Source organism: Echiichthys vipera (genome assembly GCF_963691815.1).
Source record: "Echiichthys vipera genome assembly, chromosome: 20".
Taxonomy (NCBI): Eukaryota; Metazoa; Chordata; class Actinopteri; order Perciformes; family Trachinidae; genus Echiichthys; species Echiichthys vipera.
Genome location: NC_139845.1, coordinates 19,921,380 through 19,938,815, shown reverse-complemented (window position 1 = coordinate 19,938,815; position 17,436 = coordinate 19,921,380). Strand labels below are relative to the sequence as shown.

Sequence of the window (17,436 nt, the reverse complement as noted above, 5' to 3'; positions counted from 1 at the left end):
TGGACATCACTACTTGAGAGAGATGGTGACAGCGATTCAACAGACAGATGCACTGAAAGCAAATTAACTAAATAGAACTATAAAGCAAGTATATGTGTCTGTCTTTCAATTTTCCTTCACATATCTTGAGAATCATTCATGTGATCACACTTGGAAGTGTATTGCTGCAAAACCATTGACGTGCTTTGTGTCAAATTCGGTGCAATTTGGCCAGACTTTACATTTTGGACAGTAACCCTTAAACCATAATTCTCAGAAACACATTATATCCTATAGATATACATCACCCCCTTTAGTTATTTTCCACAGTTTTATGTGTAGATATTATGTCAGCATAGCTATGACAAATATGGTGCTCATAGAATGCCAAATTGCTCAAAATTACATCAGACTGGAAAAACTGTGACAGCTCTTATCTTATATATGCTGGTGTTCTTGACAAAAAAAATCTCTAAAGAGTGATGTCAGGGATGCAAGTATTATTGTTGAAGTATTTCTGAGATTTTATTTGTTCTGCACTTCACCATGACTTGTGGTGTCAGCCTTTGTTTAAAAATATATTTGCTATTTTTCAGAAAAGATGCTCTTTTGTTCACAGAATAGACCATATTTGGGTGCTGCTGAGCCATAAATGAATGACCCACCTATTTTAATGTCTGACATATTTTTCAACGGGGTAATTTTATTTAACACAATTAACATTTTTTTGCGCCAGTTTTAAGTAAAGACAAACAAAGGTGGCTCTTTTAGTTCATTTGTAATAACTGCTAATGGTAAAGGACTTCAAAGAATGAACATAGATGTTTCTTGTTAATAAATACATTTGGGAGCAATTTTTGACTTTAGTCTTCATCCTTTCATTAGAGAAATAGCATTTAATGTTTTAATGTTACTGTACATTGTGAATATTGCACCGAAGCTTTATTTGAAGGAAATCATGAATCAAATTGAAATCGCAATATCTGCAAGAAAAAAAAACAATTGGATCTTTTCCTAAAATCGTGCAGCCCTATCAGCAAGTCAAGTGCAGGATTGAAGTTAAAAAAACATTACATGGTCTTTTTCTGCACTTATATACATCAAATAAGCTATTGAATTTTTTTTTTTCATGTATCAACTATTAATGGAGATATCCGGTAGAGTTCCTTAGAGCCGGACGCTCATTATCTCAGGGCATTTAGGTGAACTCATTAAAACGGCTTTTTTTGTAGTAGGTAAGTCTTTCAAAACACTATTTCAATAAACTCTGGGTTCACCATCTATGTTGTTGGTGCTTTGTTTTATGTCTGAGGCAGTGACTTGGTTTTAAGTAACTATACTTAAAACCATAGTTAAATGGTTGTACGTATAGTTAAAACCATTTAACTATACTTGACCATAAACAGGGTACACGCTTTAAGTGGGGCCACTAAAATCAAGTTCTCACCTCCTGAATGCCCATGTTACGTATAACAAAGAGTAGCACAGCCACAGCCAGAAAGAGGAAACTGGCACTGTACTTCTTTCCAACACTCCATCTGGCCTTAGGGAAAGTCTCCATCTCTGGCTGCAGCAAAGGGCCCACTTCCTCTAATAGTGGATTAAAAACTATAAAAAAAAAAACAAAGGGGTAAGTGACACCTTATCATGCTAAAGAATATTACTTACTAAAATTCAGTTTAGAGAGGAGCTTGGTAGCTGAAGGCTCTGCCTCCATTTCTACTTTTGGAGACTCTAGGAACGACGAGTAGCCCTGCATTTTCAGAGCGCAGAGATCTAGTTAGAAATAGTAGAGGTTAATTTGGTAAGGTCGACTGTGGAAAAGCAGTCCAAGAATATATCAGGTCGTACAGTTTCTAAGATTCCTGGGTTTGATGAAAAATTGGTGCCAAGCGAGTTGATTTTGTCTCTAATAGTTATAATTTTGTCATTAAAGAAGGTCATGAAGTCGTTACTACTTAGGGTTATAGGAATACATGGCTCAATAGAGCTGAGGCTCTCTGTCAGCCTGGCTACAGTGCTGAAAAGAAATCTAGGATTGTTCTTATTCTCCTCTATTAAAGTTGAGTAATAGGCTGCTCTGGCATTACGGAGGGCCTTCCTATATGTTTTTAGACTTTCATGCCAAGCTAAGCGAGATTCCTCCAGTTTAGTGGAGCGCCATTTACTTTCCAACTTTCGCAAAATTTGTTTTAATTCACGGGTTTGTGAGTTATACCACGGGTCAAACTTCCTCTGTTTTATTATCTTCTTTTTTAAAGGAGCAACAGAGTCGAGTGTTGTTCGTAGAGAGCCTGCAACACTTTCAACAAGGTGATCAATTTCAGAGAAACTAACGTTAGTGCAGGAATCTTGAATATAAGGATAAGGCATTAAAGTTAAAGCAGATGGAAACATCTAGTGTAGACACTTTTACCCAGAGGGAAGTAGTCTTGTAATATGAATTCAAAAGTTATTAAATAATGGTCTGATAAAATAGGATTCTGTGGAAAGACTATTAAGTCATTAATTTCCACACCATAAACCAAAACAAGGTCGAGGGTGTGATTAAAACAGTGAGTAGGTTTATGTACACTCTGACTAAAACCAATCGAATCTAATAGAGAGATAAATGCATTGCTAAGGCTATTATCCATGTCCACGTGAATATTAATATCTCCTACATTGAATACTTTATCAGATTTAAGGACTAAATTTGACAGAAACTCTGAGAATTCAGACAGAAATTCAGAGTACGGACCAGGAGCACGGTACACTATAACAAATATAATTGGCTGCACAGTTTTCCAGGTTGAATGTGAAAGACTAAGAACAAGACTATCAAATGAATTATAATTTAGTTTAGGTTTAGGGTTTATTAATAGGCCTGAGTCATAAATAGCTGCAACGCCTCCTCCTCAACCACTGCCTCGAGGAATATGAGTATTAAAATGACTGGGAGGAGTGGATTCATTTAGGCTAACATATTCTTCATGACACAGACAGGTTTCCGTCAGAAAGAGTAAATCAATATGGTTATCGGATATCAGATCATTTACTAATACAGCTTTAGATGACAGAGATCTGATTTTTAAAAGTCCACATTTTATTTTCTGATATTGTTGCATAGTCGCAGATTTTGCGTTCATTTGTATCAAGTTTTTCTGTACAGCTCCTCTTCTGTTCATTTTTGATCTGTTTAATTTAATGATTGTGGGGCAGACAGGGTTGTATACTATACTGAGCTGGAAAATGCTCCACAGGGAGCGCAGAGAGGTGTGCAAGACGGCCACTCTGCTTCCTGGGCACCTGCGATAAGGGCAGCGCAGAGTGGTGTATTAAACTGCGACTCTGCTTCCTGATCCCAACACTGGGTTGTCATGGTTTTAGACTGCTAACAACTGCTTCCAGGTTCTTAGATATGAGAGCGGCACCCTCCAAAGTAGGATGAATACCATCTCTCTTAAAAAGGACCAGGTTTTCCCCAGAAAGACTGCCAATTATCTACGAAGCCCACATTATTTACCGGGCACCATCCAGACAGCCAGCGACGGAATGATGACATGCGGCGATACATGTCATCGCAAGTCAAGTTGGGCAGGGGACCAGAGAAAATTACGGAGTCCGATATAGTTTTTGCATAAGCACACAGCGACTCCACATTAATATTAGTGACCTCCGATTGACGTAATCGGGTGTCATTACCGCCATCGTGAATAACAATCCTACCATATTTACATTTATCCTTAGCCAGAAGTTTCAAATAGGATTCAATGTCGCCCGCTCTGGCCCCTGGGACACATTTTACTATGGTCCCTGGTGTCACTAAGTTCACGTTTCTCAGAATCGAGCTGCCAATAACCAGTGTTGTTTTCTCAGCAGGTGTGTCACTGAGTGGAGAAAACTTGTTTGAAACGTGAAATGGCGGATGGTTAACCATGGGCTCCGATTTAGAACTATGCTTTCATCTCACAGTCACCCAGGAAGACCCTGGCTGCTCAGGGATTGCCGGGGGAGGGCTAGCAGGAGCTAACGCTACACTATGTGGCTTTGCACCGGCTAAAGTCATAGGTGGCCGGCTAGCTACTGTAGCGTAAGACGGAGCTTCCATGGTGCGGAGCCGTGCCTCTAACTCACTGAGCCTTGCCTCAAGCGCTACAAATACACTACACTTACCATTATCACTAAAGGGGACAGAGGAGTAGCTAAACATACGACACTCCGAGCAAGAGAGAGCAGGAGAGAGAGCTGGGGAAGCCATCACCAGCCGTGAAGCTAACTGCTAAGCTAGAGTGGCTAACAGCGTGTAACGTTTAATAAGCAAGAAAGCGGCTGAAAGAAGGAGAGCTGTGAGTGCTTGAGTAGAACTAGTTGATGATTAAATGTTAAGCGGTAGTTAGCCGCTGTGGTGAATATTATAGCAAAAACAGTTAAATTTAGTGAGAGCAGCTAACAGTGAAACAACAACAAGTGACCAACACACAAGCACCGTAAATTACGTAACACATCAGCACGTCTCTATCGGGGGCTGACGTGTGTATTAATACCGTGTGTATTTAATTAATCAGAAATAAAATGAAGTAGCCTATGTGTAAGTCAATGTCTGTGACATTACCAAGTTGGTGTAAGACAAGGTGTCAACTTAGCCCTTATCTATTTATCTTGGCAGTAAAAATGTTGGCTATATATATTTGTGAAAAGGTAGTTGAAACCAAAACATCTTTAGTTCCTGTTTAGTTACAGAGTTCTTTGGGTGGCGGTGAAAAACTGGTTGACAATTTCTGGACCGAGCTTTACAACTGATGAAATGACTCATGGCACCACAAGGGGAACTTCAGAAGAAAATGACATGGTGAATTTGGTATATTGGGGAGATTTTTTTAATCATAATATCTTTAAAAAATAGTAATTAAGACAGAATTTAACACATATATGAAACCCCTTGATAAAACGACAAGGACAAAGGACCAGTTTTAAAAAATATTATACTCAAATATAGGTTGTCTAACGTGTACTAAGCCGTGACACAATCCCTGTTTATACAATTATCTGTGCTATTTTAATGGAAGGTTACAAAGAAACACTTCAAATATAACTTTGTGATTTCTCTATGATTTTTAGTTTGTTGCTGAACCTTCAATGTAAATCTTATCAGAATCAGAAATAGTTTAATAGTCCCTGAGGGAAAAATAAAAATAAAAAAATACTAATTTAAAGTTCATGTACGCAACTGACCAGTCCCAGCTTGGTCATATGCGTACATGAACTGATGAAGTCTCTTGGGTGAGAGATGAAACTTCTTCCTAGACAAATAACCAAGTCCAGTTGCTTTTGACTGAAAGTGCTTTGTGAATAAGGATGACCTGGACAAATGAGAACATTAATAGGTTAGGATTATTCTCAGAAATAGTATTCCTCACCACTGAACTTACTCGCTCATTTTTAGCATAGGATATGCATGCATTTGTGTATATGCAATGTAATATAAATGTATGTTGTGGCAGTTTCCCCTGCCACTGGTAAAACATCACACCAGCACACCACACCATCATTTAGTTAACATACCACATGTAAGCCAGGTGGCATACTATTGTTAGTTTGGTGGGTGCACACACTGAACTACAGTTAACATCCCAGTAAGTTTCCTGTGCTATGTATTTCAATAGTTTTCCATAGACACACACAAACACTTACATTATTTAAGAATGAGTTGTCCTGAGTTTAACTAATTGTTGTTTTCCCACCATAGTATTTCCTGGTGCTGGGCAGGGACAAAGGACCCAAGCCTTGTGTCAGGCTGGCTTTTATAGTGCCCGAACCATACCAACTGTGGGGTAGAAATTGCTTTGTACAGGCATCTCTGGATTGAGGCCTTTTGTAATGTGGTGATGACTGCCTTTAAGGGTGGGTAGATGTAGTGTATGTATATATGACAGTGATTTGGGGTCCGGAAATTAACTGATATCTAAATTGATGACTTTATTGATTTCAGTTAAGGATGGTATGGTCCATGGGAGGGGCTAGGCCTTTAAATTGAGGCGTGATCAGTTGCTGAAGGGCTGTGTAGCTGTATGGAACCAAGTACTGTGAATAACTTTTTTTTTTTTTGGCTTTCTGGTTGAAGCTCTGCTGTCAAGGGACAATCTAAAAAGACAATAAAACATTTATTTTTTTCTTCAAGTGGACTCTGTCTTGTGACCTTTTTGTCAACATTTTAATGCTAAACCACCCCTTTTCCAGTCAGACTTCCAGCAGACTACCCTCACTCTAGGCCAGAGTGTGACATTTGCCAATATGTTATAATTCAACTGCCATTTATAGTCAGTATTTCAGGCAGTTCTTGCCACAAATCACACTCAATCAATTATTTCCCAACCCTTGCCTCAGAGTATACTTGGTGACAAGCCATCCCAGTGGGCAGTGATGAAGCAGGTCCCTGTTTACCTGGACAGGGAAGAGGAACCCTAACCACTCATCTTAAGTCACTCTAAAACAGAACCCAAGAAACAGTGAAATACACTAATGAACTTACGTTTATTTGCGAGTCTCTCTTTACAGACATGAGCAAAACCTTGTGCGTGCAACAGAATTTTAAAAGCAGGAATGAATGTCAGAGAGTTGTAAAGTTTGTGTTTTTGTATTGATTTTAAATCAATTTAATTGCTTAAAATTCACATAGGCCATCATCTATGGCATCTCGGCAGTGAATGCTATTTCATGGGAGGGGGCAGAGCAGGTCTTCCTGTTGTCCATTAAAGTTGAGAGGATAGAAGTAGGAATTTCTGAGTACATTGATGGTTCTTCTATTCCTGTATTATCATTTTGTCTGTTTTCAGTGAAGTGGACGAGTGCCGCAGGAGGCTGGAAAGGCAGATGAGGAAAGAAGGAGCACTGCCATAATATAAAGGCTGTTTGTGAAAGCCTGTGCAATAAAACATTTGAAACCATTGCATTTCATCGTAGGGAATTTTAAAACTGTTTTGTCATTATAACCCCATGCAATAGAACAATTTATTGAAGGTTAATTATTTGTTTGGTCCAATGAAATTTCAAAAAAGTTGTGATTTTAAGACTGTTCACCCCACCATCAGACCACACCTAAAATTGCATTAACACAAGTGTTCCAAGCTTCACACAATCAGATATTGGTGTTTTGTTTATTTATTCATTTAGTCCATAATATTTTTAAAAGTAATCCAAGCTTCACACACAATTAAATATTGGTGTTTTATTTGGATTATATTTTTTTATTAATTTAGTCCAAAATCTTTTTTTTAAAGCAATCCAAAGTTAACAAACAATTACATCTTGGTGTTTAATTTGGATTTTGCCCTGTCGAAAATCCAAAAGGGTCCAGACTGCTGCACAGTCAGTTTTACAGTTAACCAGTAGGTGGCACTGTCAAAAAACCACAAGGGGCCTGAAACGTGCGGGTGTGAATCTACAGGTCTCCTGGTCTGCAGACACTTACTATTGACGCCGTCTTTTACATACATACACCATACATACAACCATGACTGTGATGTATGAGAGAGTAGACAAATACCAGACGAATACCAAGTTGTTTCATGATGAACTGTTATTGGGCTATCAAATGAAGGTGAGTGATGGTGAAACAGTGTAATGATATCATGTATATTCACACGGGTGGGGGATATCTAGGCCCCTGGTGCGACGACATCCTACCCTACACCCCTGAACATGTAGCTAGATGGTTGCTGGTGGGCGAAATAATGGGCTACATGAGGAAAATATGAATTACACCTATAGCTCTGCTGAGCTCGTTTACACACAAAGAACGGCAGTCAGCAGTGTCTTCATCAATTACATCAGAAGTTAAAAGTTTAGTTCTGCTTCCGCTGTAAAGAAACTAGGTTTAATTTTTCCGCTTGAATCTCAAATGATATTTGCCCCAGTGACTTGAGGCAAATATCATTGGAGTCAACATGTCAACATTTACTGTTACATGAAGCAGCCATTCTTATTATTAAAGAAATGCTCATACATTTCATAAAGTATTCATAATTTCATAAAAGCAGAATATTGTTGAAGGGCATGTTATTTAATGCACATCAATAATCTGGACAGTTAGAAGGGATACTTTCATATGTGGCTATATATCAAGATATTATTTAATATTAGGGATTTTATCATACATTTCAAAATAAGTAAATCCACTTGCAGTTTTATGCTGCCTGACTTATAATAGAATGGAAGAAAGTCCCACCATGCTGGATAACAACAGTATCTGGTATATCAACCATGCCAGGAGTGCATGAAACATGTTTTAGTTAAACTAACTGTCAGAAAGAACACATCCTTGGCTGCACACTAATGAAAGTCACTTTCCCATTACCACAAATTGTCATTTTTACACTCACATTTTTGGATTGAATCAACCAATTTATAAAATGTTAATCAGTGATCTTTAGAGTGCTGGTAAGGGAATTTTGTTACCTTTCCACAAAGTCAGGTTAGCTGAATCAAAGCAGATTTTCTGCATCTCCTGAAATGCTGCTTGACCATCCAAAGAGACGGGGGAGTAATAAGGTTGGATGTGTAAAGTGTGATCATTCAGCATTACTTTGTAATACCCAACCCCAAGCTGGCTTGCAGTTGCTTTCCATCCAGCTTGTTTTGTTTGTGTTAACTCAACATTCTCTGATTAAAATACATTACAAACATTGAAGTTTCTCTAGTCTGTGCACGGGCGTCACACAGTGATAACAAGGCAACTCAAAAACATTAAATCCAACATCTAGCTGCCCTTTTGAGGGCACGTGTAGGACAAGAGAACATCAATCATATTCTTGATAATGGGAGGTTGAGGGTGGAGGCTGTGTGGCAGGTGGTGGGCAACGACCATCTCCCAGGCATCAATCAGATGAACATTCAGTCCTTTGAACATGATTCTAAGCACCTTATCACGCTGCAGTGAAAACCAGTCGCTGTTGATAAAAGTCTCGGGAAACTTCAATGCTTTGGGGTTCCCGGTCCGAATGATGACCAGCGTGCCTGGAGCTCTGTCCAGCAGCCGAACCACCGCCCTTCGGATGCTCTGCAGCCTCCGGATGTAGATCTCAATAGGGAAAGTACCAATGTGAGCCCAGATGCCAAAAACAACGACAGTGTTGGTGCCTCCATTTAAGCCATCTATCTCATTGGCAATGTAACGAAGCTCACTGGTTAGGACGTTGGCAAAAAAGATAGGGGGACCATGGCAGCGGAACGTCACCAATATGTTGTTTGCATACTCTACTGCCATGAAAGGTCCAAATTGCTTTGGGCTGTGCAGGTTAAACTCCTTCAATTCTAAAAGTATTGCAGAGGGAACAGATTAAGCTGCAGACTAAAAATAAATCATTTAAAAAATGTATTTCAATAAATTCTTGTGGATCAGGTACCTGGTAGCGCTTTATTGAGGAATGCGAACCATTGCCTGACGGTGGAGTCTCCATACATGTGGACCACCTTGCCTTTCAGACACTGACTGATGGTAGAGGAGGTGTTGAATTGGTGAACTGTGGTGCCATCTAGTGCTCGCCACTCACCCAGGTAGTAATAGCCAGAGGGTCCAGACTTCACACTGCTGTTTTTCACCTCTGGTTCACCTGAAAAGAAGTTAAAGGACAATGGTTGGGGCTTTTTCCTGTTTTTGTTATTGTCAACAAATCCCATGATAGATATCCAAGGTATAAGGTATATACATTAGTTGTATTTGTTGAACCCACTAGATTGAGCACGGTTTAAAGAAAAGGACTCAATGAACATCCCCTCTGAATACACCAACAGTTGGTGCCATGTTCTCGAACTTTTAGCCCGGTGCTCCATGTTCCCAGCACACTTCTCAAATTGGCAAATGCAAACTAGTAGTATGTAGCATGTATTAGTCCTCCTCTTTTACTTTCACTGTCTGTAGCACATTCAGTTTTGAATAATAATAATAATAATAATATTTTTATTATTATTATTGGCAGGAGTGGCTGTATTTTAACTGCACCCTGCGATTTTATTGTTGACAATTTTAACAGTAAACTCAGGTCTGCCCTAACCTACACCACCTTGGATAAGGACTTAAATAAAACAAAGAAGTTGCAGAAAGAAAAGGGAGGCAGACAAAGTTAACAGTTCACTATGACATATTTCGGGACAAACTCTAAATCTACAGTAAAGCATAGTCACGACAAACCATCTATGTGAGGACTTTGCAGACCACTTCAGAGGTAAAATCATTGGCATTAAGGCCACTCTTACTGGTCTTTTATCTGTTCTGTTTTGGTTATGCAAGAACCAAAACCTTTGGTGAAGCCTCATTTTATAATTACGGCCCTCGCCTGTGGAACAGCCTGCTGGAGGGCCTCAGGGCTACTGACTCTGTTGATGCTTTTAAACGCAGGCTCAAGACTCACCTTTTTAATTTAGCTTTTTTTCTTTTCTCTTTTAGTATTACTCATTTTTCATGTCCAGCCATTTTCTTTGTCTTTTAGTTTTCTCTTAATGGTTTTATTATTCATTTACTTATTTATTTTTGTTTTGCTCTCAGTAATTCATATTAACATTCTTTATGTGGTTTTAGGAGGTTTTTCATTTATTTTAGTACCTATTTTATCTATTGTCTCTCAGTTTCCAGCGCCATTGTTCTCCTCATGGGGGCCCTCGACTCCGAGAGCTCTGTCTGGCCTGCCTGCGGGGGTGCCATCCTGGGGGTTGTCCGGGCCTGGATAGTTGGAGTCCTGACCCAGGGCTTTATGGCCGTGGTATGGGTCCCTATCTATCTGGGTCAGGGTAGTCTCTGTGGTGGCGTCCCCTGTAGTCGTGGGCTTAGATGGCTCTCAGTGGGGATGAACCCCTTAGGATGGTGGTTCCGCACCCGGTCAATCAGTGCTCAGCCATACAGACATACTCCATTTTATCTTGGGGGGGTGGGGGTTAGGGGACGTATCAGTGTAGTGTGTGTGTGTGTGTGTGTGTGTTTGTGTGTGTGTGTGTGTGTGTGTAAGATGATTAAGGGGGATCGTTTTATTTTATTTTAATGTAAAGCACTTTGGGCTGCATTTTTATATGTTTGAAAAGTGCTTTATAAATGAAGCTGATTTGCTTTGATTTGATTAATACATTTCATACTTTACCTTCCTCTTTTGGCAACACGGTGACACTGACGGGTCCTGAAGGCTGAATGTAAACTTTTATGTTGACACCACTGAAGAAAAACACACATAACAAATATCACTTCACTACACAAATTAACAACATAAATGGAGAATAAAGATCATTTAAACCAAGTAAAATAAATCACCAAAAGGGAAAACAGCTGATTCAAAGTTCTCAAAGCGTAGCTTTTAAAAATCCATTTTGTTTAGTTAAAACTGCATCAAACAGCCAGTGTAAATCTCTCGCGAGGCCGTAGCCATATCCGCAGCAGGTCTCCAAGGTTAACAGCCATACGGCATGTTAGATCAAGGTAGGGTGGTCTACCGTTGGGCCTGGCCAAGATGTTGTCTTTCATAGACTGTAGCAGGCTCAGTAATGCTCCAAATTTAGGTTAAATCTTGGTGAAGGAAAACTTGGAGTCCCTTGACTTCTCAGCTTAAAATATCTGAATGAAAATGGGTTTGATGGGTATCTATAGAGTCTCCTCATTAAAACATACCCACTTTATATTTCCCAGTTGCAGTTTTTCTCATGTAGTACAAATGTGTTATGTTCGCTATTCTAAAACATTGTAATTGAATATTTCTGCATACTGGGGGCTGACTAGGATGATAAGATAAATCGATGAATGTAATATCTATGGTAGGTTTAAATGAAGCTCAGGGAGTAGTGAACGCGCCGCATCTAAGAAATGCATAAAAGGCAGTTTTCTCCTCTGACAGGGGAATGCCAAGAAAGTCAAAGCACTGTTAAAGTTTGTCAAGGAAGTGCCCAAGTTATCGAAGGGTGGATCTACTAAGAGGAAGTCGTCCAGCAGATGATTGATGCACGGCACTTTTGTTCAATAGAATCAGTGAGACACTGCTCTACTGGGACTCCAAGGACTTGAAGGTGGTGTAAGTTGGTAAAGCAGTCCGGACAGGCAAGAAGTGGAGAGACCAGGAAGGTCTACAGATAAAAGAGTTCCGGCTGAAACATCTGATGACCTCAGGAACATCACTGACGATGTGTTCCAGAACATTCAAGGATGTATCCCAACAACTCTTCTGTTTTGGTTGAGTCTAAATGCTCTAATCAACATATTTTTATTACACAGCAGCCAGCTGTTTCCATAACAGAAAGACCCATACATCTATCCATCCATATTTATATCCATCCATCCATCCATCCATCCAGCATACTGCACAGGGCGATTACAAAGTCAATGCAAATGGAGTTGGCCGGTGTGAGCTTTCTGTCATTCCCCAAAGCTCATGACCATAGGTGAGGGTCATAACAATTTGACACTCCTAACTTAGGAGACCCTAAGATACTTGAACCCCCTCACATAGGGAAAATATTTGGCAAAATATTAATCATAGCAGATTATATTTACATGACTGGAGGAGGACTTTAACAGTTAAAACAGACATTTCCCTCTGGAGTTGGTGGAAATCAAACTACAGCTAAAGGGAGAATGAATCTAAGACCAAACTCCAAATGAATGTTAATGTTGTTCTACATACAGTATACTGGAAGAAATATTATGCCACTGTCAGCCATATCAACTTTAAGGTATATGAGGTTATAATCAATGACTTGTTCACAGTCGCAAAAGTGTGCATCTTTAAGGTTTTCTAAAAAGGCAGCATTTAAGTTAAAATTGGTGAGGGTATGAATGTTAATGGACTGTCAAATCAAGAGCTTTGCCTTCAGACTCAGCTCCTCTTCACCACAACTGTGCAGCACCAAACCACCTGTTTATTTCACACTCCATTTCGCCCTAACTAATGAAAAAGACCCAAAGATACTTGAATTCCCAAACATTGGAAAAATATATGGCAAAAATATTAATCATAGCCGAATATCTTTACATGACTGGAGGAGGACTTTAACAGCTAAAACTAGTAATGGCCAAATGAAGCTTCATGAACCATAAGTTGATATTGTTAACCCCACAAGATGGAGCAATTAGTCCAATTTGAATCAATTGTTTTGACTTGCATCTTATACTGAAAATGTATTTAAATTAAATATAAATGAAACTCTCATTTCAGTCATTAGAGGTCACAAAATGCCAGTCCTGTCTCTCTGCTCCCTCACCTTTGAAAATGCTTCTCATCGTTGGGCTCAAGGTTTTGTGTGTATCCTGCTTTGGAGTGGCTGATCCTGGCGTCACAGCTCAGTTTCTTTGGCTTATAGCAGAACCAAGGCTCACCTGAACGCACATCAGTGTAGTTGCACAGTGGCTGAGTTGGAAGCAGGCAGACATTACAGGAAGTAGTTTCGTAGATTGAGCCTGAGCGGAAGAGGCTCTTGAACGAAACCCTGTAAGGCTGTTCACGGGTCAGCCTGTTCAGTACTGTGACAGCCACACTAGAGTGAACCAGCATTACCTGATTGGACAGAGAACCAGAGTTATCACAAAAATCTACAACTTGTTTTTAGAAATCCGCTTTATCTGAAATTTAAAAAAAGCTGATATGAATGCACATTATGAAAGTTACCAGTTGTAACAACAGTAAGGTGGGCGGGGCAATCAATTAGAGGATAGATTACGGATAAATTACCTACAGTACAATCTCATTTAACATGATAGTCTTTAGCATTACCTCAACCTGCGCGTCTCCTTCCCAGAGTAAAGAGAATAGAGCAGAGTAGCTGCCATTGAGATGATCCACCACTTGCCCAACCACACCTGCACCAAGCTTCTGGTTGTGCAGCCTGGCGAGTAAGAAGTCCCCCCCAGACTTCTTGGGACGGCCCTGGAAGTCAGACATGTTGATCATAACATGCAGCTGATCCCCTACGTGCCACTGTCCTCCTCCCCTCCTTGAAAGAATGGTGAAGGAGCTGTGCCCTGGATCACTGGTCTGCTCCAGGGAAAGAGGCGATGTTTCAGGCCAGGCAATGGAGTCTAGTAGGAGGTGTTCCTCCAGTGCGTCCTTAGGGGTCAGTGGCTGGACGGTGCAGAAGCCTTGATGCATGTCAGGGCCAGTGGAAACTCTCCGGACGATGATGGTGGAGTTTAATTTATGCTGAAACTGGCAAGGGGTTAAGAGAGATGGGGACAGAGTTGCATCAAAGAAATGCACTGAAAGCAAATTAACTTCTTCTAGTTCTAATGAACATCTAATTTCCGGGGACCAAGCAATAATCCCACTCCAATTGGGCACATGCTTGAAAGTGGCACTGCCCTAGTAAAGCAAGAGGGCCAAGAATGAAGGTTTTATACCCCCCCAAAGCACCAAATGATTTGGGGTATCAATAAGAACTGTTAATCTTTAAGCTGCAGGATTTATTTTTTCAAACTTGACCTTCAGGTCCTTACTCTGTTAACATTTACCCATAGACACAATTCTTTACACAAGTAAATAATCTTAATGTGATTGAATTTGAAGATGTTCTTGTGCATTCACTGAAATTCATGTTTTGGGATATAGAGGCTGTTTCAAGACTGATGATTTGCCATGGCTGAAAGATGCATTGGATTTTGATGCATACACATTGGACTGAATCACACTAAAGAGACATAATGCTTTAGTCTTTTCACAAACTCCACTGATGAGAGAATCAAAGTAAAAATGGTAAACTACAGACATTGTGGAGATTTTGATATGATACAATAAAGTAATGTTGCAGTGGGTCCATGCCTATGTTCCCACAGCCTTATGTTCCCACAGTCCTATGTTCCCACAGCCTTATGTTCCCACAGCCTTTTGTTCCCACAGCCCTATGTTCCCACAGCCTTATGTTCCCACAGCCTTATGTTCCCACAGCTCTATGTTCCCACAGCCGTATGTTCCCACAACCGTATGTTCCCACATCCCTATGTTCCCACAGCCTTACGTTCCCACAGCCCTATGTTCCCACAGCCCTATGTTCCCACAGACTTATGTTCCCACAGCCCTATGTTTCCATAGCCTTATGTTCCCACAGCCTTATGTTCCCACAGTCCTATGTTCCCACAGCCTTATGTTCCCACAGGCTTAAGTTCCCACAGCTCTATGTTCCCACAGCCTTATGTTCCCACAACCGTATGTTCCAACAGCCTTATGTTCCCACAGCTCTATGTTCCCACAGCCCTATGTCCCCACGGCCTTATGTTCCCACAGCCTTATGTTCCCACATCCCTATGTTCCCACAGCCTTATGTTCCCACAGCCCTATGTTCCCACAGTCTTTTGTTCCCATGGCCTTATGTTCCCACAGCCTTATGTTCCCACATCCCTATGTTTCCACAGCCTTCTGTTCCCACATCCCTATGTTCCCACAGCCTTATGTTCACACAGTCCTACGTTCCCACACTTGAGATTCATCACAGTGTGACAGATTGGGAATACCTTTTAACCCTAACCCTAACATAGGGCCTATTTTTGAAAATAAACCTTATGAGGTTGGAACATAGGGCTGTGGGATCACAGGGTCTAATTTTCAGTGGAAAAAAATGTTAGAAATGTGGGAACATAGGGCTTTGGGAACAAAGGAATGACCCTGTGGCAGCCAACCTCAAGTTAGACAGATTTCTACTCCCAATACTATTGTTTTTCTGACACTGAAGGAATGTGAGAGTTGAAAAAGAGCAGTCAGATAGCATAACCTGAGTAGGGAGGGTTTTTTTCTATTTCAGAAATATGTGGCTGATTAGAGAATCGCCCCTGCACCACCAGTGAACATGAGAATGTGTGGGCGTGTGTCTGTGTGTATTTAAGACTTTGTGTGTGTGTGTGTGTGTGTGTGTGTGTATTTGTGTGTGTGTGTGTGTGTGTGTGTGTGTGTGTCAGTGTATGTGTGGGATGGACAAGACCTAATTGTGATGATGATGCAAAAGACCTCCTCCTTTGAACATACATACATACTGCTCATTGCTGCTGCACCCTCCTTCTGAGATGCTTTGATGTAGCTCCTATCTGATTTAAGCTCCTCTGTTCCTTGTTTTATACAAAACACGATCAACTTGTTGTAGAAGGCTTGGGCTCTCAAATTAGGTAGTAATTAAAGCAGCAAATACTAAAGCTTTGTCTGCGGCAAGCATGTAGCTACATGTAGCTACATGTAAACAGCAGCATGTTCCACCAGAGCTGTTTTAGTTGTATTTTGTGGGCGTGCCCAGCATGCAGAATTAAGGAGATTAAAACCATTTAACTACATAGTATATTTGCAATGAAAAACATTACACTTACTGAGCCACATGCATTTGGATATAAACCGGGTACAGCCTTTAAGTGGGCCCACTAAAATCAAGTTCTCACCTCCTGAATGCCCATGTTACGTAGAACAAAGAGTAGCACAGCCACAGCCAGAAAGAGGAAACAGACACTGTACTTCTTTCTAACACTCCATCTGGCCTTCGGAACAGTCCTCATCTCTGGCTGCAGCAAGGGCCCACTTCCTCTGGTAGTGGATTAAAAACTATTTAAAAAAAAGCAAAGGGGTAAGTGACACCTTATCATGCTAAAGAATATTACTTGCTAAAATTCAGTTTAGATAAAATGATAATAATAGTGTGATATGTCTGTGTAATGGCCACAGCCATGGGCACACAAACATCTTAAAAAGTGGAAACCACACCTTGATTTCTTTTGCTCATGCAGTTTATCTTGTTGAGATATCATATAATTTCTCGGATTCGTTATTCATATATGGTATTTGTACAAATAATTTACAGGACACACGGATTTTGTTTCACATACACATTATTTATTTAGTGTGAGAGTATCAAGGTTTTGTAGCGTGCACATTGTTATTTTTGTACAGTCTATTCTTTCTAAACTTTTCTTTCATTGAGCTCCTTCGTGTCTGAGATTCTGCACTCCTGGGCAAAAGGGTGACACCCAGAGCAAGAGTTGTTTTATAGAAGAGGAGGAATTTAGCATTAAGCCTGAACTCTAAGTTTATTTATCCTATGATGGGAAACTTATAATGATTGTAAGATCATTACAAGTTTCCCATCTCATACAGTGGGTACGGAAAGTATTCAGACCCCCTTAAATTTTTTACTCTTTGTTAAATTGCAGCCATGTGCTAAAATCATTTAAGTTCATTTTTTTCCTCATTAATGTACACACAGCACCCCATATTGACAGAAAAACACAGAATTGTAGACATTTTTACAGATTTATTAAAAAAGAAAAACTGAAATATCACATGGACATAAGTATTCAGACCCTTTGCTCAGTATTGAGTGGAAGCACCCTTTTGAGCTAATACAGCCGTGAGTCTTCTTGGGAATGATGCAACTAGTTTTTCACACCTGGATTTGGGGATCCTCTGCCATTCCTCCTTGCAGATCCTCTCCAGTTCTGTCAGGTTGGATGGTGAACGTTGGTGGACAGCCATTTTGAGGTCT

At 40.2% G+C, this 17,436-nt stretch overlaps 2 protein-coding genes across 2 annotated transcripts in view; both read right to left on the bottom strand.

Annotated features, from left to right (window-relative positions):
- Nucleotides 1-8,013: 8,013 nt before the first annotated feature.
- LOC310962766 (NXPE family member 3-like) overlaps nucleotides 8,014-17,436 on the bottom strand; it is a 168,492-nt gene continuing 159,069 nt past the window's right edge. Inside the window, exon 7 of the mRNA XM_083935330.1 lies at nucleotides 8,014-8,651. The gene's annotated coding sequence lies outside the window, so the exon portion shown is untranslated. The remainder of the gene's footprint in view (nucleotides 8,652-17,436) is intronic.
- Nucleotides 8,717-16,453, bottom strand: LOC310962765 (NXPE family member 3-like; the record flags this gene model as incomplete). Its single annotated transcript, XM_083935329.1, has 6 exons — nucleotides 8,717-9,270; nucleotides 9,363-9,569; nucleotides 11,088-11,158; nucleotides 13,192-13,484; nucleotides 13,701-14,132; nucleotides 16,340-16,453. The coding sequence occupies 6 exons, from the start codon at nucleotides 16,451-16,453 to the stop codon at nucleotides 8,717-8,719; spliced, it is 1,671 nt and encodes a 556-aa protein (XP_083791455.1).